This window comes from Physella acuta, unplaced genomic scaffold, assembly GCF_028476545.2.
Source record: "Physella acuta isolate Inbredline_101_S28 unplaced genomic scaffold, ASM2847654v3 ptg001173l, whole genome shotgun sequence".
Lineage (NCBI taxonomy): Eukaryota > Metazoa > Mollusca > Gastropoda > Physidae > Physella > Physella acuta.
Genome location: NW_026732690.1, coordinates 263,773 through 290,998, shown reverse-complemented (window position 1 = coordinate 290,998; position 27,226 = coordinate 263,773). Strand labels below are relative to the sequence as shown.

At 35.1% G+C, this 27,226-nt stretch overlaps 2 protein-coding genes across 3 annotated transcripts; one reads left to right on the top strand and one right to left on the bottom strand.

Moving 5' to 3' along the window:
• Positions 1-1,284: 1,284 nt before the first annotated feature.
• On the bottom strand, positions 1,285-13,447 carry LOC131956728 (serine-rich adhesin for platelets). The gene is made up of 4 exons (XM_059321291.1): positions 13,357-13,447; positions 4,853-4,963; positions 3,221-3,983; positions 1,285-2,856 (listed from the first exon to the last, which is right to left on the bottom strand). Exons 2-4 carry the CDS (start codon positions 4,891-4,893, stop codon positions 1,876-1,878), a joined length of 1,785 nt encoding a protein of 594 aa, XP_059177274.1. The 5' UTR covers positions 4,894-4,963; positions 13,357-13,447; the 3' UTR covers positions 1,285-1,875.
• LOC131956727 (protein transport protein Sec24A) lies at positions 13,443-27,184 on the top strand. Of its 2 annotated transcripts, XM_059321289.1 has the most exons (23): positions 13,443-13,727; positions 14,899-15,414; positions 16,531-16,635; positions 17,134-17,223; positions 17,406-17,974; positions 18,094-18,234; positions 18,474-18,589; positions 18,802-18,904; positions 20,192-20,318; positions 20,450-20,559; positions 21,121-21,187; positions 21,402-21,566; positions 21,782-21,939; positions 22,065-22,163; positions 22,254-22,377; positions 22,570-22,728; positions 23,046-23,219; positions 23,413-23,523; positions 23,621-23,799; positions 24,317-24,454; positions 24,740-24,937; positions 25,065-25,168; positions 25,338-27,184. In XM_059321289.1, the coding sequence occupies exons 1-23, from the start codon at positions 13,619-13,621 to the stop codon at positions 25,450-25,452; spliced, it is 3,777 nt and encodes a 1,258-aa protein (XP_059177272.1). In that variant the 5' UTR covers positions 13,443-13,618; the 3' UTR covers positions 25,453-27,184. The 2 variants fall into 2 exon arrangements, with proteins under 2 accessions (XP_059177272.1, XP_059177273.1); XM_059321290.1 differs by lacking the exon at positions 16,531-16,635.
• Positions 27,185-27,226: the final 42 nt, after the last annotated feature.

Genomic DNA, 27,226 nt, shown 5'->3' with positions numbered 1-27,226 from the left:
GGAAGAGGTACTTACTCTACTTCTGGTCTCTGAAAAATCAATAACTTGCGGACCGTTGAAGTTTAATAGGTGGACAAAATTTCATATAAATTTCATATAACTCTTTTATAATAAGAGTATTACATTGTAGGCTATGCACTTGTTTCTGTTACAATTTAATCGATTTCCGCTAACCAGAAGTGGTACTTTACTATATTTGCGTGTGAAATATATAAGTATGCTATAAGATCTTAATTCAGTGGCGTCGCAAGGTCGGGTGTCACCTGGTGCGGAACCTCAAGGTGTCAAACAGCGAGGATACCCCACCCCTCCCCATTGTCGGAGCGTTAATTTGTACTTAAAAGACTTTTTAAAAATCTAATAAATCATTAACTGAGCAGACAAAAAAGCATTTCTCCTCAATATATTTTGCAATGGTTTGTGTTTTTGTCACCCGCCCCCCCCCCCCCCTCGCTACTGGGGGGGGGGGGGGGGGGGTGACAAAAACACATATGTTCCCGGGCGCCGACCTTAGGGGGCGCCAAAATGGGTTGGAAAAATAAATCGAAAGTTTGAGGGGGTGCAAATCGAAATCTGGAGGGGGGGGTGCAAATTGAAATCTTGAGGGGGGAGGGGGTGCAAATCAAAAAGTTTGTCCCCAGGTGCCGGGAAGGGTCGCTACACCTCTGCCCCCCCATCTAAATGGTGTCACCCAGTGCAATCTGCACCCTCCGCCCCCGCCTCGTGACACCTCTGCCTTGTGACCTCTGCTTGAATTACATACTGTATTTGATTAACCTTGAATAAATGGAAGTGGAACTTTATTTCCGGTTTAAAATACTTACAACTTGAATACTGCGTCAGTTTGGTTTAAATTTTAAACTGTGTCGGTTTGGTTTAAATTTTAAAAAGGTATAAGATATTATTCTCTTGATTCTCTTAAATTTTGAGTGTTTTCTGATGAACGGGAGTAGTACTTTAGGCTATTTCTGAAAAAAAAGGATTGGGGGATCTAATCCTACCTAGCACACCAACCCAAAAACCTTGCTACTGTGTTAAGCATTTCTTTCAGACATCCCCCTCCCCCTCCCCCCTTACACAAGGGCAAAATAGCTGGGGAAATATCACTGTCACTATAAATATGTAGCTTAGGTAAGGGCTAAAGATATGTTCTGGCTCTGCATATAACTTTCTTTACTGCTTTGATCAGTTAGTTTAATGCACAATAAAGATCCACACTTATTTAAACATTACATTTTATCAAGCCACCAGCCTAATGTACAACAGAACATCATAAATATTGTGGTGAAGTATTTTTTTATTTTCTAAACAATGCCATGGGTTGTAAATTGTTCAACAATAAATAAATATTTTTACAAAACCATAATTCATTTACTATTGATATTTTCAGGAATGTTACACTGTTAAGTTTAGATAAAATATTTTAAGCTCTTTTGTCTAACAATAAAGATGTTACTGTATAAAATTTATGTTTAACTGCTATTCTTTTCATGTTTTTAAATTTATTTCTTTAAAGTCAGTTTTATAATGATGATTTAATTCAATTGTAAACAAAGATGAAACCAGAAAAAAAATGTCACTTATTCATTACAGTTAGACTCTTATTGCCACTGAAAAAAATTGGAATAACTAGTAAAATAATGACTAGAAAGTATTTGAGAACAAAAATTTCAAAATAAATATTGGGCACCCTTTGTTTTCTAGAAAAATCTAGAAAGGCCTCCTGTTGAAAATTACTGTACATTTTTCACACTTATTTATAAACTTTACATTATAAGTGTATTTATATTTCTTGGTAAAGGTCAGTTTATCATACTGACCCAGGTTAAAGGTTTAAGGTCAGTTTAATATTTTTTTAAAGTGAAACTGACAGATTTATATTAAAAGTGAATCTATTGAATCTTTCCTGTTGAGTGTCTTCTCATCAAACTGACCCATGTTTAAGTTCTCAAGGTCACAAAATCTGGAATCCATTGTGACATTTAGGCCAGTGTCATGGTCATAAGCGCTGTGCACTGCTCCAGGCCACTGTAGTTTAAGTAGGTTTGGGGTCATCACAAGACCACCTGAGCTCCCTGGGCAAGTGGCGGCATCATAGTACTTTATTACTCTAGTCACTTCATATTCTTCTTTCACAACATGGCCAAAAGTGATGGATTTGGACTTGCCATGTGGATGGGAGATCACTGCCACCCAACTTTTGTTATTGCTACTTCTCTCCCTTGCTTGGAATTTGTGAGTGCTGAGAACCATCTGATTGTAACTAGATTTAACATTTCTCAAACAAATCCCCACTGTATCGAATAACTTCTTCTCATGCGACATGACATGCAGAGTTATGTGATCTTGGGAGTTGTTGACTCCGACAATGGAAGTTACATGCCCTTTGATGACAAACTTTTCATCCGGGGTGTCGAAGAAAAATTTCACATGGGCATTGTCCGCTTCTGATTTATCAAAGATGACGTGTTTGTTTGTTCGAATACAAACTCCACCATAAATGTTGTGCTTAGATGCCCCAACACTGCTGTTACTGGACAAGCTGGAACTGCTGGTGCTGCTGATGCTGCGTGATAAACTCATCACAGACGTGCTGTCCTCGCTCTGATCCTCCAAATGAAAACCCTCCACGCAGTCTTCCCTCTTGCACCTCAATGCCATGATAGTGTCGTCCACAGAAGCTATGAAACCAGACCCATTCCGCTTCAAGCTGGTACCAATGTAGCTGCTGTACATGTCGTGTGCCCCGCGGGCGGCACTCGTGTGGTTGACGCTGATCTGAACCACGAGGTTGGCGGCGCAGGTGAAGAAGGTCAGGCTATCCTCGTGCTGAATCTCATATGGGAGGTCTTTCACCTTTAAAAAAATATATAAAGATCATCTTTTTGAAAATAATGTTGTGCAAAATTTTGTTTTGGAAATGAGCACGGTAATTTACTTTAATGTCAAAAAAATGTGTACAAGAATTTGTCTTGAAAATGTGCTAGGTAATTTTACTCAGGACCATTATAGCAAACCATAAATATGATAGTAGGCTGCATTTTTAAATACTTCAAATCCTTAACTTTATGACAAACAAACAAAAATACAAAATACAACCAAGGAAATATCGATTTAAATAGGGTAAAGGTTAAGTTAAAATATGATTTTAATTTGAAAAAAAAACACATCCATAATAAATTATATTCAAAAATAGAGAAGGATTATGTATGATACTTACTTGCATTTTTTGTGGAGAGAAGAAAGCCACGTGGTCTGGGTTTTTCTTGCATTTGGTGTACTCAGCAAGGTCAGTGTTGACTTCAAACAGCTGATCATGTTTGTGAGATATTTCTACTGCCTTGCTGTAAAGCTCTGCTGTCTTCTCTATTTTAGTATTGGACTTATCTAGTGTGTCGCTGGAACTCACACTATCAGAAAGTAACTTGGTGTTGATGTTTCTAGCCCTTACTGCATCTAAATGATATGAAACTACTTGGTTGTCTTTGCTATCTACCACAGTTATTTGATCAGGTTTATTCAACAATACACAACAATGGTTTGTGTTATCATTTTGGGAGTCAATGTCATCAATGTTGTTGTTGCTGGAGGAAGGTTTGGTGGGACTAGGCTGCTGCCAGTTGTCTGGTAGATCGCAAGTATTGAATGAATCAAGCTGAGTGGTGCTGCACTGGTGTATGATGTCCCCAAGGCTACCCAAACCATCAGTGAACATCACTGACGTCACTGGTGTCACTGACGTCACTGGTGACTCTGCGGGAGAGATGGAGATGGGGGAGTCAAGTGATGACAGAGATGTCGGCTCCCTGTAGGACGTTGGCTCTGTGTTGGACAGCTTTCTTGACTTGCTCCTGGACAAAGAACTGTCTGCGCTGTCATCGTTTAGTGGTGGCTCCTCCTCTGTCATCATTCTCTTCAGCTTTTCTTTAAAGTGATTCATCTTCTCAAGCTTACACGACCAGTTTAGGGTACAGAAGATACTTCTGTTGAGAGAATCAAAACCACCATTAGCATTAGGGTACAGAAGATACTTCTGTTGAGAAAATCAAAACCACCATTAGCATTAGGGTACAGAAGATACTTCTGTTGAGAGAATCAAAACCACCATTAGCATTAGGGTATAGAATCTACTTTTTGAGAGAATCAAAAACCACCATAAGAATTAGGATACAGAAGATACTTCTGTTGAAAGAATCAAAACCCCCATTAGCATTAGGGTACAGAATATACTTCTGTTGAGGGAGTAAAAAATTAAAAACACAATTCGGACAGCTTAACTAATTATTTTACATTTTTATTTACAATGTACATTAAAGATTTAGATCTGTTTTTTACAAAATGGCATTAAGAAAAAGCAATTATTTTATTAAGATCAGAAAAAATAAGTGCAGCTTTACTTCAAAATGTATATTTTATAATGAACTTTAAATCACAATAACTATATTAAGTGTTTGGTTACATTTTTAAAGAAAAATATTTACTATTTGTCTACAAATGCAGCTTACTCAGGAATGTGTACAGAAAATGTTTCAACGATTATTTCCCCTACCCGGAATTGAACCATTTGGCTACACAAAGAGTTCGTAGTTTATTTATTTTTAATTGAAAATCAAAACATTTAGGCCTACGTGTGCAAACGTGCTATAACATTCCTGTAGCATATAACCAACATTTAATTTCTGGTATACTGACAAAATACTGACTAAAATCGAAATACTTTTGTAGCTAAGTGGGGTAAGAGAACTAAGACGTAAAAAAAGCAAGTAGTTGAGCAATACACGAGCGATGTATGATGGTACTGTATATACTGAACAAACGTGTAAAAACAAAACACAAGACGGGACGAAATTACCTGAGTTTAATACAACAGAGATACTGTGTAAAATCCTTCATGTTTACTTCCCTCCTATCACTACATCATCTGCTGATTTGGGCACATTCCGTCCGAGCTGGCAAACACATTCTGGGGATACACACAACACGAAAAACCCCATCAGCTATATTTAGATACCCGGAACGTTGTGTGAATCCGGGATTTTTAACAGTTAAATTCAGTGGGTGTTCGTCCTGTTTCGAGTATTGTAACGTGAGGGGCGGTATTTTTTTTCCAGCACGTCACTGTCACATAGCTGTTAGAAATACATTGACGCTATCAGGGTTATTCGAGGAGTCCCGTACGTTAGGTAGCTGGGATGTGTCACACACAGGAGGTGTAGATAGGTCAGATAGTGACGTCACACTTTTCCATTTTAAAACAGTAAAGATTGGGTTAGGAACTGAAATTTCGACGTTTCTCTATGATGATCGAGCCCAGCCAATATTTTAGAAGGAAAAAAATCGATGTTTAAAAAAAAAAATAATAATAATAAATAAACTGCAATATTTTGAGGGGGGGGGGGGGGGGAGGCGTTGTAGGTTGAAGTCTGAGGTCTAGTTTTTTGTGACGATGGGGAGGGAGATAGGTATATGGATGGCCCAAAAGGGTAAAGCACCCTTTTGGACCCTTGCAGTTCATGGGGCAGGTGTGAGTATATGGGGCAGGTGTGAGTACAGTATAGATCACCTGTTTCAGTGCGTTAGACAAATCAATGCATGGTGTGGCCAGCACTATACCCAGGGACGTCCTAAAGACTAGGGATCCGAAATCGAGACTTTCGGGTAGTAGTCGAACGCTACCATTAGATCACGGTGCATCTTATAATTTATTATATAACACAAAGATAAGCCATTTTCACCCAATTCCCCCCACCACCACCTGCTCTAATTTTCCAGATATCAAAACCAAATGCTTAACACAATTTCTATCAAACTACTGTGTTATGTGACGCTGATCTCTCCCCCCCCCCCCCCCAGCTTCTACTCCTTGCGTCCCACTGAAACAAAATAATAAACCACCATATTACCTACTTTTGTTACATAATATGTGCACGGCCCTTATGGTGTACAATTTTATTTTTTTAAAAAGCAATTAGAATTGAGTTGTATTGTTGTATTGTTAGCAACGACAAGAAATATGGGTGGGGTTGGGTGCTGTACGCAATGAGAAGATATGTACACTTAAATCTATAAATTATTTTAGCAAGACGTTCACGATTTAAAGTTAAATATATAAACAATTTAGCAAGACATTCATTGATTCAAGATAAAAATACAAGATTAATATCAGTCACAATAAAGGGAAAGTACTCACTTTAATCATTCTAAAAACTACGTCAGTTTTTTCTTTATCTTCTATATATAGACAACTCCCTTTGTCCCGGACTAAAAGCACGTGTCACTATTTACTGTATGTATTGATAACATTTTCTGAAAGCTTATCTAGCGTATTAATATTAAACTATAGTTTCCAATGGGGAAACGTTTTTGTCTCCCCAAACCAAATATAAATGAGTGAGGGGAGATAATTGCAGAGTCCAGGTCGATATCTCATCATCTCGCCTGCCTTGCTGTTTAACGCATATCGAATCTAAGAGCGGGTTCAAGCTAGCTTCAAAGGTCGCTGGATCGAGCACCATACGGGTGTGCCGCTATTCAACCATCGTGGTGGGGGAACCAAGTCTAACCGAACCTCGCTACAACAACGCTACGGCATGGCACTGTGTCTTTATGGTAAACAATTCATTGCGGATACACAACTTCTGACATTGTTGCCTGGTTGTGCCAGGGGAAATTACTCTTAACAGAGGAAGGCGTTAGCTCGTAAGTTGTGGTTACGCTTATGAACTGTCGCTATGGGCAGATAAAGATCATGTACGATATTTACTACATTACCAACTATATATGGGGTGGGGTGTATGCGGTGCATAGGCCATACCAGATAATGAGATATATATGGGGGTGGGGTGTATGCGATACATAGGCCATACATTCCTAAGCTACATATCATATGAAGAACCACGCCGTTAAAGTGCTTGCATACTATAAAACCGGTTTTTAAATAACAGAGCACTCCAACCCTTCAAAGAATTCCCGAACTGATCAGGCAGTGTCAACATGTTGTTCATATATTAACTTAGTATAGGCATAGATTAGGCCTATAGTTCGGTGGCAAGGGCAGGGGGTTGGGAATAGTGACTTTATGAAACTTTTTTTTTCCCGAAAAAATATACACAGGGACACACAAAGAAAGCTAAAGGCCTATTTTATTTATACTTAGGGTCCTCCTAGTAAGAATCACGAGAACGCCAATGTTTATTCTCAGAAACTTGGAACATAACATTGGCCCTGATTTAAAGACGGTCTTATATACTACGCAGGTTGTATATAGAAATAAATGGGAAATTATTTTTTTTAAACAAAGTACATGGGCTCTGATGCCCCAAGTAACGGAGAACTTATATTCTATCGAGTTCTATATTGTTCACGAACAGAGGAGTTCAACCTAACAATATGGTATCATTCATGGACAACCTAAAGATGTAGGAATATGGAGCGGGGAGGAATGGAGGGGGGGGGTTCAAGTTTGCTTATTTAATTATGTATAAAGTTTTAAAGAACCTGAAATTGTTCATGTCATTCAAACTGTTTCTACTGAGTGGTAAAAGGAGCAAACTTGTAGGCCTAGGCATATAGAGTACTTTTGGAAACATAACCATGGATTTAAGATTGCATCTAACAAGGGAAGAAAGGTTACGGCTAAAGGACAGAAATGTAATAGTCATCTATTGCTTGCCTAAATTCATTTTTAAAAAAAAAAAGAAATTATATCATAATAAGTACGGCATTTAACTAAACCTGATAGTTTTTTTAAGCAAGAAGTTTTTGCACTTTATTTTTCCTCTGCCAACTTACTAAAGGTCAGAGAGAACTAAGAAGGCAGTTGGATGCTTTGGATAGTTATCGTTAAAAAACCATCCCCTCGCACTTTAGCCCAATCTCTTGCTCTAAGACAGGGGTCTCCAAACTACGGCCCGCGGGCCCAATGCGGCCCGCGAGGTCCTCTCATCCGGCCCGCGGAGATATTTTTGTCCAAGGAAAAATCGTTTGTTGGTGATGGCTGAGGAACTTTGCCCAAAAAAATCAAAGACACGCCTGGAAGAAACTGGCCCCCGAACTGAAATTTTGTAGTTAATGCGGCCCTCGGACTGAAAAGTTTGGAGACCCCTGCTCTAAGAGAGTCGTCTGAGCATGGGTGTTGTAAGCATGGATGTTGTAAGTACGGATGTTATAAGCATGGATGTTCTTCTTAGTATGGATGTTCTAAGCATGGATGGTCTAAGCATGGATGTTATAAACATGGATGTTGTAAGGATGGATGTTCTTCTAAGTATGGATGTTCTAAGCATGGATGGTCTTAGCATGGATGTTGTAAGCAAGGATGTTGTAAGGATGGATGTTCTTCTAAGTATGGATGTTCTAAGCATGGATGGTCTAAGCATGGATGTTGTAAGCAAGGATGTTGTAAACATAGATGTTCTAAGCATGATTGATCTGAGTATGGATGTTCTAAATATTGATGTTGTAAACATGGATGTTCTGAGCATGATTGTTGTAAGCATGGATGTTTAAGCACGGATGTTCAAATGTTAGGTCGCCCCGAAATGTATCTTCTCTAGCAAGACTTCTATCAGGTCCCGAGATAAATGTGTGCATTCCCCCCTCCCCCACTTCGGCTTTATCCGCCGCTGCTTACTGCCATGCATGCTGCTAATGATAATGTCGTTTGTTTTGGACGGCTTAGCTGAAGTAAAGATCGCCCCGGCTAATTAGCACGGCGTTAGGCTGAAATCGGTAGCAGCTTCTAATTTGGCCTAGACCGAGCCAGCCTACCACGGCCGATCAATCTAACTTAGTGTAGGTTTGAGCTGGCGGGTTACATTCGACTCGGGTCGCGTTCTATCTCCTAACGTCAGCGGTCCTGTATCCGCTCATAGAGTCACTAGACATATTCTATTCACTGGTGTAATACTCGACGAGTATTCGTACCTATATATATATATATATATATATATATATATATATATATATATATATATATATATATATATATATATATATATATATATATATATATATATATATATATATATATATATATATATTCTAAGGATGGAAATAAAATTACCGGCGACTCTCGATATAAAACTAATTGGGTACTGCTAATCGATAACAACATTGATACATTTTAATTGTTCTCATAATCTATTGGAGCCGCCTGAACTCAAATTTGACTAATTAAATATAGGCCAACTGTGTGTATATGAAAACATACACACACACACACACACAGATCAGAGGCGTAGCGACCCTTCCCGGCGCCCGGTGACAAACTTTTGATTTGCACCCCCCCCCCTCAAACTTTCGATTTGCACCCCCCTCAAACTTTTAATTTGTTTTTCCAACCCATTTTGGCGCCCTCTAAGGTCGGCGCCCGGGGACATATGTCCCCCCCCCCCCCCCACACACACACATCTGACACAGATATATATATATATTTATAATATATATATATATATATATATATATATATATATATATATATATATATATATATATATATATATATATATATATATATATATATATATGTCGGTACCCCTTTGTCTGCAAATAATTGGCTGGAGCCGCCTATAGCAGCAGAGCAGGGTATGTTATGGGGTTAAGATGTAATGTGGTAAAATGATTAAAGCGCTGCTGTGAGAAATGATGAGGTCGCGTTAACTAGATCTCCTCTATTTGACTAACCTACGTGTGGCCGCGAAAGATGAGCTGTGGGTGTTAACGTACGTGTGCGATGCTGAGGAACATGCATGGAGCTGGCGCGAACCGCGTAGCCGCTAAACACGTGGCAGGTGCGACCTTGTTGCGCAAGCTGGGCGGACGGGGTGTGTACGGCGGGGCCCCGTCAATTAACGGTGACATACAGAGAGAAATTGAAAAGTTCAAGAACGCGGCGGGTAGGTTCAGTCGAGGCAAACGACGAGTGAGGAAGGTATAATCACCGACATTATGTGTAAAATAAAAGCCAATTGAAGGGAAAGGCCAGTGGTGTAGAGCCGGCAGAGACAACAAAACCGATAGGACAATCTAATAACAGGACAATTAACATTTTAAATTAGCAGCTCAAGTTAGGTCAGCCATATCCTGTTCTTAGTAAAAAAAAACTTTTTTATTAAAGGGGTAGGTCGGGGAAAAAAAATTGCTCACTTAGATTGCTCACGGAGTCGGGGTATTTGTCCGATTTTTTTCTCTAGAGGGAAGGGGGTGGGGTGGTTGGACACTGGTTATAGTGTATAGGCCTATTTATTATTCAAATTACGGGCCTATATTTTTAAAATCTGTGCCCTGGGGGGGGGGGGGGGTGTCCCATAAAAACGATTTTGTGAACAGGGTGGGGAAGGGGAAGGTTTGGTACATTAGGACACGCAGGCGTTAAGTATAACAATATAAGTTAAAATAATAACACGTAATTTCAGTAAATGTATTTACAAAAGTACGAAGTGAACAACATTTTTAAAAAATGCTCGTTGGGTAATTACTGTTTATTTTTTGTTATAAACCAGCATTTTTTAAAATTATTTTTAAAGATACGTTTTTAAATGCACTGATAAAAAACGTGTATATAAGATATGAGCGAACAATGCTTTTACTTAATAAGCAAGCAATTTTGAAGATAAAGTGCATTTAAAAAGATTTTTTTTTTTCCTTTTTTTTTGGGGTATATTTGATTTTTAAAGGTCAATTTTTTTGAAGTTATAATACAATAAGGGCTTAAACTTTTTTTTTATTCCGTTCGATTTTAATGTGTGCTTACCAGTAGCTTGCGGCGACCTGAACTACTATCTGCCCCTTATTAATGTCTCTGATCTGCTATCAGGTGTTAAACCAACCATCCGTGACCTGCAGTTCCCCGCCGTTACAAGGCGATCGAGCATTGGCTTAAGCTTAATCCTGCTATCTCCCCTTAGGCTATTGGATTTAGTCATCTTTAATTTCATTAGATAATCTGGCGTTGGTTTAGGAGATGAATGTGGCGGTGAAGTTGAACGAAAGAAGAGCATGAGAAAATATAAGTTACATGATTTGTCACAGACAGAAATGAAGGTCAGAGAAAAGGACAAAGAGAAGGAAAGAGAGAGAAGGACATAGAGGAAAAAGAGAAGGACAGACAGAAGGACAGACAGAAGGACAGAGAGTAAAAAGGACATAGAGGAGAGAGAGAGAGAGAGAGAGCACAGACAGAAAGAGGTTGTTAACTAAATAAAACCTTATGCAATCAAAGCGTATAAGATATGTAAGCTATCTATAGTGTAAGCGAGAGATGAATGAAAAAATAGACAACCAATGGGGAGGGGGGGGGGGGGTTGTTCAGCGGACGGTAGCGATGGGGACATCAGAAAAGTGACAGCTACAATTTTACCACGTACATCTTTTTGGAGGTCACTGTCCCATCTCCGGATCACTGCCACCGCCCAATCGGACAAAATAGAAAAAAAAGTTAACCATTTAAATAACCCCCAGCCCCCCTCCCGCTATCGTTACAGAATAATGTATACGAAACGTGTGAGTGTCGTAATGAACTCATGGCCACTTAACCTTTCACCCCACTTTACCCCACGACACGCTGACATAAAAAAAAAAAAGTATAACGAAACAGTGTATCAACTCAAAGTATAGTTTTGCTGCTTGTTTTTTTTTTTTTTTTTTTTTTTTTTTTTTTAATAAAAATAAAAGTACTACTCCGTGTTTGGTCATTGTAATTTAAAACAAATGAAAACATTGGTGAAAAAAAAATTAGTTCAAGAAAATAGTTTAAACAGGGGTCATTAATTCATGACGTCACACGTCTGTGAGAAGACGGATTCGGCCTTATGTACTGGAAGCTGTGGTGGGGTGGGGGAGAAAATGTGACGTAGCATTTGTTTTTATATTTTAATGGTTAATTTTTATTTCTTTTTAAATTTAAAAGTTTGCGTGTGGGGAGGGGTGGTATTTAAAGAGGGGATGGCTTTAGTGAAGAGAGGACAGAGAAGAGTGGACGTTTAAAATCGGTTTAAAGCGTGACGTCATTAATATTAACAGACGACCAACTAAACCGATGTTTTGTCTCTTTACACTTTTTTTTTTTACAAGTTTTCACTTTGTTCACACAGTCTCATATTCGATTTTCCAAAATAATTCATTTCCGGAGAACACGCAAGAATATATTTTAATTAATTTTAAATGGAATTAGACATATATTAATTAAAATATCACTAAAATAAATACTAGATCTATATTCAATTACAACAAGGGAGATAACGTACTGGGAATAAGTCAATGGGCCAGCTGATCCGGGAGAACTGTTCATACATGTTTTTAGAACTGACCGCATTAAGTTGGTAAGGGGCAAGTATTTTTACTCATGTGATGTAATCGACGTTGTTAAAAAACGAACGGATTAGGAGGGTGGGGGGGGGGGGGATCCATAAATGACGTCACACTCGTAGGGGGATATGGGGTCCGTAATGTTATGTGTGCTGAAAGGAGGGAAGGGGGGGGGGGTCAGATAGTGTGAATTCACACTTGTGCGTTATAAAAAGTAATGTTAGAAAACAAATTTCACGTTTTTGAAAGCTTTATAAATTGTAATATGCTATTTTGTCGATCAAAGCCAAGATTTTAGAAGGGAAAAAAAATCGATGTTTAAAATAAAAACAATTTTGATGGGGGCGGGTGGGGGGAGAGGGTTGTAGGCTAAGGTGTGACGTCATTTGGGTGGGGGGAGGTCTGTTTTTTATGACAATGTGTGGCGGAGGTGAGGGAAGGGTAAAAATCGTTAAATAAGCTTGACGTCATTTAGGCCTTAGAGTTAGAATAAATAAATAAAATATGGTAGGCCTACGCCCTACTAAATCTAACTAATTACTTATTTATTGTTCTTAAAAAAACTGAAATATCAATTTACAAATTTTAATTTTGAAACATTAACTAACAGTTTAATTAATGTTTATTTGATAGAGTTCATAGAATAGAGTGACAAAAATTCGGTTGTCAAAGTTAGTTTAAAATTAGCTAGACTATTTAGAACTAGTGGGGTCTAGATCTAGATCCCTCCTACTCCTATTATTAATTTAATTATTCAGTATTCATCATTAATAAATAAATAATAATCAATCAATTATCAATCAATGAACAAATTGGGCCTAGGCCTATGGCTGCATTAAAATGATTAAAGCATTTTTAATAGAAAAATGCTGCCAACATACATTTTTAGATCTAGAATAGTAATTAATCTCAATCTAGATCTAGACCATATACTAGATAACTATAGAGATTCTTTTATTCTAGATAGAATCTAGATTCTAGTTCTAACTAATCTTATAATTTTATATAGATCTAGATTTTAGACTCGAGAAAGAAATTCAAAAATTAAACCTTTATCATCAAGTTTGTTTTTATAGTTGCGTCCCTTGCGGATTTCACTGCCACGTATCCTGAATCACGCATGCGTCTTTGGAATTGCTTCCGGAAACATTTCGTGTCCATAAATGCATTCATTGTGAAAAAAGAAAATGCTTTTGGATAGCTACAATGAATAAATATATTTCACTCCGATATATTTTTAATAACAAACTAATCGTATTAACTTAAGGATTTGATGTACTATACATAATTAGTTAGTTTGTAACTGTTGGGTATGGCTGACCGCACAAACCCATCTCCTGTGATCCCAAACCCAGCATCGGCGCAGCCTCCCCCGCCTATGTTTTTCTCACCTCAGGCTCATAGCAATATGGCACAAACAGGTAGGTTTTACCACTCAATACATACACGAAGTCTCTTTTCATAAAACGTGTGGTTTCTCAAAGCAGGGCACTTAATTATGACTAATGTAGATTAGTTACCACATCATTTATTGACATTTAAGCTTGGGTGGATCTTCAACTTGTGATCTTCCAAAATTGGCTAATTTTTATTATTGCAAAGAAGGGCAAGCTGCCACTAATAACCTAAAGTTTACTAAACTCTGAAATCACTAAATTACTTTTTTCACTGAACCTGGTGAGAACAGAGCTAGATCTAATAACTTAAGCTAACACTAACCTTTCAAATTAAATTCAATTATTCTAGATTAGATCTAACAAAATTACTAAAGCTAAATCTTTACGATTCTTTAGGCCTCTATCTTCTAGGCTAGGCCTACATGAAAAAATAAGAGTTTTCTTACCTTACATCCAAAAACTTGGACCAAATTTATTAAGCCCGTAGTTGGCCTAAGATGACACTAAGATCCTAAGAAGATTTAGAATGTTAGGCTTCTTCTAGCAAGATTCTACATCTCTGTTATTGAGTGTAATTGACAAATCTCATTTAACATGCATCAAAGAAATAGCAATGTTTTTTAATGTAGAAAATAGGCCTCCTTAGCCTTAGGGTTATTTAAATCTTCTTATAATTATATTAACCATAGCCTGGTCTTTTTAATAGTAATTACTTATTAGGACATACCAGGCCTATAGATTATTATTAGGCCTCTATGGTCTCACTCATAGTATTAACCAGTAGGGTGATTTCTTTTTAAGAAGAGAAGGGTTGATAATGCTTGTTTGATGACTTAGTAAAGAGGAATTGACATAAAATAAAAATCAACTAGCCCATGTAACTTAATAGCTGATTCTGTTGTGTGGGATAATTTTTATAGGCCTAATAAAAGATTAAGTGGACTAAAAACACAAACCTAGCTTTAAAAACTTGCTTAATTGACAAATTTTTTTAAAAAGGAACAAACAATACTCAAGGGGCCTATAATTCCACTATTATTACTTTTATTGTTTGGACTTCAATATTGCTTATTCTTTGTAAGTTGTTTAACTTTGAATGGTAATTTAGCTCAAGGGCAGTGCATTATTGTTGTAAAAAATGAATATTGGATAATTCATCTACATTTGATTCAACAGTTAATTTTTCTATTTCCAGGTCAACTGAAAAATCCTGCACCATTACCCAATGGGCCTTTTGTTCCTCCTGTTGGAAACTTTCAACCTGGTAACCAGGGCTCACAGCCTGGTGTGTGGAGCGGTGGTCAAGCACCTTCACCATCTAACGTTAATGGATTCAATCCTTCTGGTCATCCTCAGACATTTTTACCACCCTCTACTTTAAATACAGCTGGTTTTCCTCCTCCAGTTAGCAGTGGTCAACCTTTAATGAGCAGCGCACCTGTGAGGCCAATAGGACAGCAGCCTCCTCTACCTCCCTCTGTACCCTTTTCTGGTCCACAGTTAAATGGACCAGGTAATTTAAACACTAGGCCACCACTGTCTGCTAATTTTCAACAACCTGCAATAGGACAGAGGCCACCTATTTTTCAAGGAGTAACTCCAAACCAGACCCAAAAAACATTAAACTATGGTGCTCCTCCATCAACAACATTTAGGCCTCCAGCACCTTCAATAAGTGGAGTGAATCCAGCTTCTGGTGATGTCATACAAAGTAAGAAAAATATTTGAAGAATTGCAGTGTTTTAACAATATTGCTTTTACTTGATAAGTACTTAAAAGCAAAACAATGTTAATCTGTCATGTTAAACAAAACAGGTAGATACAAATATTTAACAAACCAATAGGCCTACATACATTTAAATAAATTTACCTTTCACCAAATATGAATAGAAGCTGGTCATGCCTGCTTTGTTTGTTGCAATCTTTTTATTAGTGTGCAGACAGTTTGATCACTAACCTGAACCTTTGGACCCATTTTTTAAATTTGCTTTGGTTAGGTTTAAATTTTGCATATTTGTGTACTACTGAAAATCATTTCATTTATACTTCTGGCAAGCTGTTAATAGTAATGTGCTAGTCACACATTTCCCTCTGTGGTCATGAAAAGAATGGACTGTTGTTTTATCTATGTGTAATTAAGTTAAAAAAAAGTTTTAAATGCTCTCTCATATATGTTTCATCTTAAAACAGCAAGTATAACTATTTTTTATCACCTTTTTTTTTAGTGAAATCTAAATATGCTGCTTCTGATGTACTAATTGTCATTAATCTAAGTTTAAAACCTTCACCAGACTTAAAACAATGGCAATTTTAAAACCATCTACATTGCAATGATTTTCTTTTGATGATTTCACTTACTATTTTTTATTTTTAAAATGTTGTTTAAAAGGGTGTTTTGCATGAATACAAATAAACTATCATGTTAGGAAATTAAATTCTGAAAAGTTCATCTAACACTTAGCTTTAATTAACTAATAGAATTTTTAAAAAATATTTAGCTTAATTAAATCAAAATTATACCATACTTTAGATGAAACAATTTTGCAATACACTATTTAAAAATCGGTATAATTTTTTAACAATTTAAAAAAAAATTATTACAAAGCAATCTACTTAAACTTTTTAAAAAAAATATTTTAATTTTTGCTTCATCTTTTAAAAACTATTTTTTGTCAAATATTTGGTGTGCAGCAGTAATTAGACATTTGTTTTAGCTTGTATGTATCCATGTCTTATAACTAACTATTAATCTTAAATACCTTTTCTAAGCCTGTCTAAAATTATCTGTAAGTAAAGTGAATAGTAAAGAAACAATTATTCCCAACAGGTCGACCAAATGAACTGCCAGTACCTTTTCATGGACAAGGTCAATATTCACATCAAGTTAATCCTCTTTTGCAAAAAACTCCCACTCCTACTCCCAGTAATTCAGGTAATTGATGCAGCAATAGTTAATGGCGTGCAGTTGACAGATACTTTCAACTCTAATAGTTAAATTGTTAGTTGTGGGTTCATAATTTTTGTAAATTATAAATCTTCAAAATATTTTTTTATAAATAAATGGTATCTTTTTTGATTAACTGATAAATATAATTTTCATTCATCATCACTTTTTATTACTAATTTTTTGACTCAGTAACTGTTTGCTAAAAACCAACCACATCTATAATTTGCATGGTAATAATTGATTTGCATGTTGTTGATTATTTTTTATTTATTTTTTTACATTTTTTTTGTCTTATTAAATATTGTCTCCCCCCTTTACACACAATTTTTGGCACCATTTTTTTGTACTTAAATTATTTTTGAAACTGGAGTGACTCCTTAAACAACCTATTTAAGCTATTTTTCACCATGTTTTTTCTTCTCCATATTTAATTGCCTATATTTAATGTTGTGTAATGTATTCTTGCTGTTGTTTCATCTTCAGAGCCTCCATCAGAGAGATCCTCTAGGGGCCCATCACCAGTCTCAGGTCACACTATAGATGCTTTAGAGGGTCAATTTTCACCTGGTCATGGTATGTTCATATTTGAAATGTTACCTTCCAAAGATTTTTTTTTTTATCATAACACGAATTACTTGAAAAGATGCAAACTCTAAACATATTTATGCTAGACTAAGGAACTCACTCAGTGTTGTTGTTTTTGAAGTTGGTGTAAATTGTTATAAAAATGTACCAATATCCTTTTTTTATTACAGGAGCTCCATCACCTGCTTTTCCAGGAAACCGAGGTAGTCCACAACCACCACAACAGTCATTTGTTGGTTCAGAAGGACAAATGCCTGGCACACCGCCAAAGTTAACTGGTGCAGTTCGACCTCCTTTGCAAAATCAGTTTCAACAGCAGCCCTGGTCTTCATCACAACAACAGCCAGGACCATACCCACAACCTGGGCAGTATCAGGCAAATTTACCTGGACAGAGACCTCCTCCCCCTCAGGGCTTTCCACCCCTACCTACACCAGGTCAACCTGTAGGATTTCCTCCATCTGCACAGCAACCCCGGTATCCTCCACCACCTGGTACTGCTTTACCTCCCCAAATCAATCCACCAGGATTTCCACCATCTAATACCAACACAGCTGCCTTTCCTCCTGCGATGCCCACAGTTCCCAGGTTTCAGCCTCCGCCAACTGTCGCTGGGGTGCCTCCACCTCCCTCTGCAGGGATGGCACAGCCAGGTATGCCTCCACCACCTACTGGTTCGTTTCAACCTCACCAGTTTAGGCCTGGCTTACCTCCAAGCACACCATATGGTGGTATGATGGTAAGTAAAAGAGTTTTATTTTTATTTAATTTTTTTAAAGTATACCTTTTGTTACACAAATGTATGTTTTGTTAACTGTTAATAGTTTCTAAAATAATAATTGTAATGTGAATCTGTAGAATCAGTCAACTCACCCCCCTCTGCCGAGTCAAGGAAGTTTTTCTCCTACACAGTTTGGTCTGCCGTCACAACAGCCGGGTGTTCCAGGATATGATGGCATTAACTCTGTCACACAAGGAATGGGACAGATGGGCTTTCAAGTAAGAAAAATATTAATTAGGTTTAGTATTGTGCACAATTTTCAGTTTAGGTGAGATTTTGTTGGGTAAAATCCACCCAAAAAAGTAACAAATTATAATTTACATTACAAAGAAAATACTTGTAATTGAATAATGAACAACTGACTTCCCAACTAGTTTTTTTTTTATTTGCTGTTTTTGATAGATTATTAAATGTTGTATATACTTCTAAATTTAAAGTTATATTGTCTTCTATTTAGGATACCGCTCGGGCCATAAATCTTTTAACGGAGAGACAGTTGATTTTACCAGATGGCTTAGAAACTCCAAAAGCTGTCCTTCCAAATGATCATAAAAAAGTAAACTGCAGCCCAGAGTAAGTTTATTTTTTAAATTTTCCAGCTCTTTTATAAACTACTTGATTTGTGTTTTGTTTTAAAGAACTTGAAATTTGTTAAACTATTAATTGTTTTTTTTTTATATTTAAAAAAAAAAATTCATAAATAGGATTAAAGCTCCAAAATGGAGGCTTTTATTATTACCATTTTAATAATTTTCTAATAATCATCATGACTTTTTTTATTCCAGTATATTTAGATGTACACTTAATGCCATCCCACAAAATGCAGCATTGCTCAGTAAAGCACGGCTACCCCTTGGTGTCCTAATTCATCCATTTAGAGATTTATCTGTGAGTTTTATCTCTTTATGCATTATTTAATCAACATTCTCAGTTAGTTAAAAAGTGCATGTTAGTAAAGCTTGTAAAGGCTCAAATTACTAATAAAATTTTACACAGGGCCTGCAGGTGTAACTATTTTGTTTTTAAAATCTAATTGCAAATCAAACTGAAATAATTATCACATACCTGATTACAGTTTGACCATGGTTTTTTTAAAGACAGTTATAGTTCCATTTTCTTCCTTTTGTATTATTAATTATCAATGCAGCCTAAAAAACAGCACAGAAATGTAGTTTTATTATAAAATATAATGGTACCAAAATACTTTCAAAATTGCCTTGAATTAGATCTATGGGAATATTACTGGTTATACTATTCAACTCAAAGTTATAAATCAAGTAATATCTAGCATTTCTTATGTAGCCTACATAGTTTACTTACACACATTTTGTTATGTAACAAGAGCAGAAACAACACAACTAAAAAGATTTATCTCTGAAAATCAATTTTAACAGACTTATTGAAGAAAAAGTGTTTAAAAAAATAGTCATCTCTAAAATAACCTGATACTCGTGTATAGATATTTTAGTATCAACCACTGGTAAATTATTTTCAGGAAGAAACAGATAGAGTAAGTAGTTTGATTCCTATATCCTCATAACCTTTTGCTCCATAATAGTCACATTCAGTTTTTTAGTTGGTACTTGTCTTCAACTGGTAAATGGACATTCATTTCTATATAAATACCACTAAATTAAAAAATTGGCATTTGTGCATCTATTCAGATAGACTTGGTTGTAGTTTGAAATAAATGCTACTCCGAGATAGACTTGGTGGTAGTTTGAAATAAATGCTACTCCGTACAGAAGTATTTTATTTATAGAGAGCTATTCTGTGCTTGGAGTTGGTTAAAACTATTTAGGGTAATGGGATCAGTAAGGGGAGTTGCTACTCTCTTTAGCCTTAAGCTAGCAATGTTCTTTTCATTCACTTTTTATATTCATATGCTGGCTGTTTTTTTTTTTTTTCAACTATACATTGCATTGTAGTTTTAAATATTTTTTTTCTTTTTTTTGATATGTATAAATTTTAATTTCTACACAAATTAGAAAAGTGAAGAGATGTAGGCTACACAGATAACCTAACAAACAATTGTTGGGAGGATTCTTTAACTTATTAACTGCTTGAACATTATACATGAATTTTGTTTTGAAAATGCAGTATCATTAACAGACAGAACTGAACACCTAATATTCTTTTTTTTTAAATGTCAACTTTTCTTTTTCTCTTCATCAGCAACTCCCTGTTATTCAGTCAAGTGTAATTGTCAGGTGTCGATCCTGCAGAACATATATTAATCCATTTGTTGTTTTTGTTGACCAAAGAAGATGGAAATGTAACTTGTGCTTTAGAATCAATGATTGTAAGTTTTTTTCCTTCTTAAACTGTTATTATTATCTGTAATATATTATATCTAGAATTGGAAGTGGAGCTAAAGTAATAAATTTTAAAATATAAAGATGTTTAAAAAATAAAATTATGTTTACATTTCAGTACCTGATGAATTTTCATTTGATCCTGTGAGCAAAACATATGGTGATCCTCAGAGGAGACCTGAGGTCAAATCTGCAACAATAGAATTCATCGCTCCTTCAGAATATATGGTAAATATGGTTTTTAGTCATGTTATTTGCTACTGTTTTTTTTTAGAACCCAACACAGCATCATCATTTTTCCTTTTTGACTCTGGAGCATTGGACCATGTCAAAGTTTTCCACTCTTCTTGGCCTCCTGCTGAATCCAATTCTTGCTATCCATGCTGCCTGGGACTTCAGTATACTTTGATTTCAAAGCATATTTAGCTAAAGGGGACGACGTGGCCTAGCTGTAGCGTGCTAACCCGAAAGTCTTGAGTTCCAATCAGGGTTGAATATACTAGACCGTTCCTGAGTAAACTCAGCTCAGATGGGTACCAAACTCACATTAGGGAAAACAAAGGCATACTGCTAACCATAGTATTCCTTAATTTGCCATGTTCCCTGAAACAGATTAACTCAACTTCATCTGCCCTTGTGTCTTGGGCACTAACGGGAAAAGATGATGATATTTATGCTGAACAATTATGTAAGGCTTTTAAAAGCCATTATATGTTAACTACTACCAATTGAGATTTTAATCAGTTATAAAAGGCACCATTAATTGTGGCTGCTTCTTTCATTTCACAGTTGAGACCACCTCAGCCTGCAGTTTATCTTTATTTACTTGATGTGTCTTTCAATGCTGTAAAAACTGGTAAGTTATCATTCATTTCACTCTTATTGCACTATTGTGCTTTATTGTTCATATCTTGAACATGTTTACACTATTAAAACTAACTCTTTTATAACCTTATGAGAGAACATCTCTCATAATCCAGATCTTTAACTATTATCAGCTGTGAAATGTAAATTGTCCATTTTATTAATTTTCAATGAAAATTTCTAATTTAGTTGAATTTGTTTCACAGGTTATCTCTCCCAGTTTTGTCAAATTTTGATCGATGAACTGGACAAGCTTCCTGGCGATGCACGCACAACTATTGGCTTTTTATGCTATGACAAAGCTCTTTACTATTTTAATCTAGCTGAAGGCTTATCTCAGCCACAGATGTTGTGTGTCCCTGATTTGGAAGGTGATTATTACTGATTAATTAAAATAACCAGTAACCTTAAGATAATTGGAATAACTCAAGCTCATGTGCTTCATGATAAATAGACGGTTTGGCCTTCTCATGCATGACCACTTTTGGTTCTGCTTCACCAATTCCCAAAAAAAAAGAAAATTAGTAGCAACTTCATTTTGAGGTTTTTTTTGTTGTGTTCATAAAAGTTTGACTTATATTTTCAGATCCTTTTTTGCCCTGCCCAGACAACCTACTAGTCAACTTAAATGAGAGTAAAGAATTAGTGATTGATCTGCTCAACCAGTTGCCTAACCTTTTTGACTCCAACTATGAGACAGGCAGTGCCTTAGGAGCAGCGCTGCAATCTGCACATAAACTTATGGTCATTAATTGTTTTTATTTATATTATAAAATATCTGTATTTAATAGCTGCATTAATTATTATGTAAAATTTATTAGAATATTGAAGTATTTAAATTGACACTAATAAACCTTTGCGTTTTACAGAGTGCTACTGGTGGTAGGATAACAGTGATGCAGACATGCTTGCCCACGGTTGGACCGGGCGCTTTAGAAAACAGAGATGCTGCTAGCACTGCTGGAAAGGTGAGGCTTACATGTTTTATCCTCTATATATTTGAACTGTAATATTGAATGTTTCCTTAACCTAATAGACTTTTTTTAAATTTATCACAGAATGTAACCAATATTGGGCCAGCCACTGACTTCTATAAAAAACTTTCCTTGGATTGTTCAGCACAGCAGATAGCTGTAGATTTGTTTATGTTGAATGGTCAATATGCAGATATAGCAACCTTGTGTATGTTATTATTTTTTATATAATACCTTTAAATTGACATATAAGAAATTGTTAATGTTTTGTTTGTTTTTTCTATAAAATATATTTATATTTTTTGTTTTGAGAAATTTAAATTTAGAATATTTTTATTACTTCATATAGATATAAAAATCTCTTATTATAATAATGAATAAAAACAAATTTGATCATCAGCTTGCATCTCCAAGTATTCAGCAGGATGTATCTACTACTACCCTTCATTTCATTCTGTTAAAAATCCTGGACTTGTTGACAAATTTGATACTGATCTCAGACGCTACTTAACTAGGAAGATAGGATTTGAATCTGTCATGAGAATTAGATGCACAAGAGGTAAGTTGTGTTTTGGATTCTATTATTAAAAACAACTTAAAAGTAATAAACATGTTCATACTCCTACGTTAGTAATCAATGTTTTTTCCTAACTTGTTAGTTTTTCATAAATTACAAAAAATTACTTACATCATTACTCAAATTTTTAAATTATGCTAATTCAACAGTATAGAAATTTCTATTAATTTCAGTGTTTTTAGTTGAAATGCATAAATGGTGCAATACACAAAGAAAAACGTTCCTGGTGCAAATGCTATTCACTTTTTAAACCATGTAGATCTAGTCTGCAAAAACATAAACTTTTTTTTTTTTCACAGGTCTGAGCATCCACACTTTCCATGGCAACTTCTTTGTTAGGTCAACTGATCTTCTTTCCTTACCCAACATCAATCCTGATGCTGGATTTGGAATGCAAGTATCAATAGATGATAATCTTCAGGAGTCTAGTTCTGTTAGCTTCCAAGCTGCATTACTCTACACTTCTAGCAAAGGTAAATAATTGCAAAGTTTTTACTCAATAAATAGGCATTAATTTCACATAATGGTTATAGAGTATTTTCTGTTTCTCATGCACATTTTCTTTTCTTATTAAATAATATAAATCTAAAAATATTGTTAGATTATAGTTTAACTAGCCATAAGAGAAATTATCTAAGTTTTAATTTGTGTTTGAATATGTTTTAGGAGAGCGTAGAATTCGAGTGCATACTCTTTGTGTACCTGTTACTAATCAGCTGAGTGAAGTTTTTGTTAGCGCAGACCAACAAGCGATTGCTTCCTTACTATCTAAAATGGGTGAGCTTCTTTTTTTTTACTCTCACAAATTGCCATAACTTTATTTTCTATTAATAACAACAACAAAATTTGAACATTTTTTAATGCTTTTATGCAGCTGTTGATAGGTCATTAAGTTCTGCCATCACTGATGCAAGAGATGCCATGATGAATGCATCACTTGATGCATTGTTAGCCTATGCTCAGCAGATACCAGCCACACAGAGAGTTGGTGCTCTATTGGCACCTCAGTCACTTCGTTTGATGCCCATGTTTATGTTGGCCATGTTAAAAAGTGTAAGTTTTTAATATCTTTGTTAGTGATGTTTGCAATATAAATAAGCTGTTTTAAACTGATATGGGTTGACGTGGTCGAGTCGGTAAAGCTTATGGTTGCTAAATCAAAAAGTCTTAAGCTGGGGATACAAACTGTTCTAGGAGAAACAACTCCAAAATCAAACAACTGCTGCCTTGTAGTTTGTTCTTGGTTAGACAAAGACTATATAAGCAAATCTAAAAAGAAAAACAGGCTGAAATCTCAGTGGTGCATAACAAGTTGACGTGTATGCTTAATTGTGTTGGAGGGACTCTCTTCCAACACTAAAATTAAGAAGGCGGAAGAAGAGCAAACTGTTTGATAAAGTTACAAAAATTAAATCTGCAAACAAATTTTTTAACAATTTTTCTAATAAATATTTTAACAAAATTATAAGTATTGTTGTGCCATACTTACTTCCTAGCTTGATATAAAAAAGCCTTTGATATGATTTTAAAATTCAGGTCCTGATCTAGATTATCCAATTAATTATTCCAGATTGCATTTAGTCTTGGTGGAAACATAAAGGTTGATGACCGTGTTTTTGCAATGCAGCAGTTTAAAGTGTTGCCCCTCTGCTATTTAATACAGAACTTGTACCCACATTTGTACCCTCTACACAAGCTGAATCTGGAGGTAACTTAGAAGAGCTGTCTTGCAAGAATTATATCGGTTTACTATTCTGGCATAATAATATTTTTACTTTGCTTAATAAGGCCAAATAAAAATGCTTTTACAAATATTATTAATAAATTATAATATATTATATATATTAAATTTTAAACAATAAATTTTATACAGGAAAATTTAAAGTGTGTAATAACTCCAGTGCAAATTACAAAGCACCTTAAGCTTGGTAACATTTTTTTACAATATGATACTTGTCATGCACACATTTATAATTGACTTTTGAAAATACAGAAACCAATAAAACGAGGCAATGAAGACATCCCTAGTGCACCACTGATACAGTTATCTTCAGCTAACATAGACAGAACTGGACTTTTCTTGATGGACACAGGAGAGGCCATGTACTTATTAGTGGGCAGTGGTGTTGGTGAAGAGATGTGTCAGAATGTTTTTGACAAACCCAACTTTATGTCTATACCTGATGGCATTGTAAGTAGTTTTTTTTTAAATGGTTCAGTTAGTTTTCTCAAATGATGTTCCTCAATTTTTCTTACTTTCAGTTTGTTTGTTTTGAAAATTACCATTAACATGAGAATGCTTATTTTCTTTACTTCAGATGGAGTTACCTGAGTTGGATAACCCAACATCAGACAACATAAGGAGCTTTATTAATTATTTGATGGACTCCAGACCCAATGGAGTTACTTTTCTTGTTATCAGGTTAGACAAATACAGTTTTACAACTCTTAGTTTTAGCTATTCCAGGTTATCTTTAAATTAATTTAAATACATTGTTTCATAACTTTGTTCATTGAAAAAGCTTTGAAATAAGTCACAATGTGTTTATTTAACTCTATATTTAAATAAGATTTTCTAATTGTTTTCCCAGGGATGACAGCAAGAACAGACACCTTTTTTTCCAGCACATGTTGGAAGATCGCACAGAAAACAGTATGTCTTACTATGAATTTTTGCAGTTTTTGCAAGGCAAAGCCAAAGGTTGATGTTTAGAATGTGCTCTTAGTTATCATCAATATTTGTAAATCTATTTAAATATCTGACCTAACAACTTGTTTAAGTATCACATAACTGTAACTGAACATTTTCATCAGGAAAGGCCATTTCTCTACTTTTACTGAACTTAAAAAAAAAAATCTAAAGTCATGAACATGTAAATACATTTTGACACATTCATTGTACAGCAGTCATATAGTTGTGTATTTGATTTATTTATTGTTTCCTTTTTTTTTTTCTTTATTTGTTTTAAACATTGTGATAACTTGTGTATGAACATATATATACATATATGTATATTGATTACGATTGAATGAGAGATCATAATAAAAGCCATTGATGCTTATAATGACAATGTTACTAGTATCTTGCATGCCCTGGATTAGATATTTTTATAAGTGTGATTTTATTGAACCTGGCTGTTTGAGGAGAAATTGAAATTTTTCTTTTTTTTTTTTTCAAATTATGAGGTTTGGAGGAAACAAATACACAAAATGATATGGTTGTGTTTAATATTTATCTTGATTGACTATAGTCAACTGCACTGTTTTCCTCAATATATCACCTTTTTGTTTCATAAATAATTTTTAGCTTAGTGGTTAAATTTTAAGCAGATTTTTAATTTCATTTCATCAGTTAAATCTAATTGCAAAAGTTGATTTTCAAATATTTATTATGAAACCTGATTCTTTAAAGATATTTTTTAAAGGTCTGCCAAATATTTATTTTAGACTTTACTTAATGTCTTGATTTTTTTCCTTTTCTTAACATTACACCCTACCAGCCCACCATTAACTCATACAACAATGAAAGTCATTTCACATTGCAATTGAATGGAGATTGCTGTGCTAGAGAAAGTTGTGTAAATATACTGAGTCAGTTAAGCATGAGAACGAACAATTTTAGTGTTGTATTTTTGCTGTTTAATCGTAGGGTATGTTTGTGTGTGGTCAAATATAACAGAATATTAAGTGCTACATACATTTTATTTTAAAAAGTTATTTCACAATACTTAGTCCATTTGTTTTTATTATTGAATGTTTGCAGTTTAGACAAAAACTTAAATATAAATGTTGACATTTTAAAAAATGTAGGCTGATGAAAATGGTTAATTTCAAAGTCATAGATTTGATGTCATAATTTCAACAGATTTGCTTCAATATTTAGCATAATTTTTCTTTTACAAATCCCCCTTTTATAAATTTCAGTATTTTGTTTTTAGTATTGCATATAACCAGTGGCATAAATTGTGACAGTATTAGTAAATCAGGAGGTGCTTCTGTTGGTGGGATGATAAATTCTGCAATATACTTCAGATAAATTTTGCAATAAATGTTACCATCTCTATTAGTGTTCTTTTTAATGTCTGATCTGTGCATATGTTCCCAACAAAATTTGTGATCTCTCACTATCTCTGATTTTATTTCTGGTGATGGTATAAGAACTTCATAGATATTTTTTTTAAAAACTAGATCTCTAGAATCATCATCCCACCCTGTCATTTTAGTGTATGCAGATACATATTGTTTCAAAGACACAGTAATGAAATGTAATATTAAACAAATGCTAGGTAAAAAGATGTATCACTCTGTATAGTAATATTCTTTCAAACTGCTATAAGCCAATGTTAATGTATGTGTGAATGAGTTTTTCTTCTGGTCATGAGGCTAACATATTGTCATTTAAATTGTTAACACTTGAATAAATGAGAGTAAAATAATGCATCCTTTTAATCGTTCATGTTAATACCATTATGAATCAGAG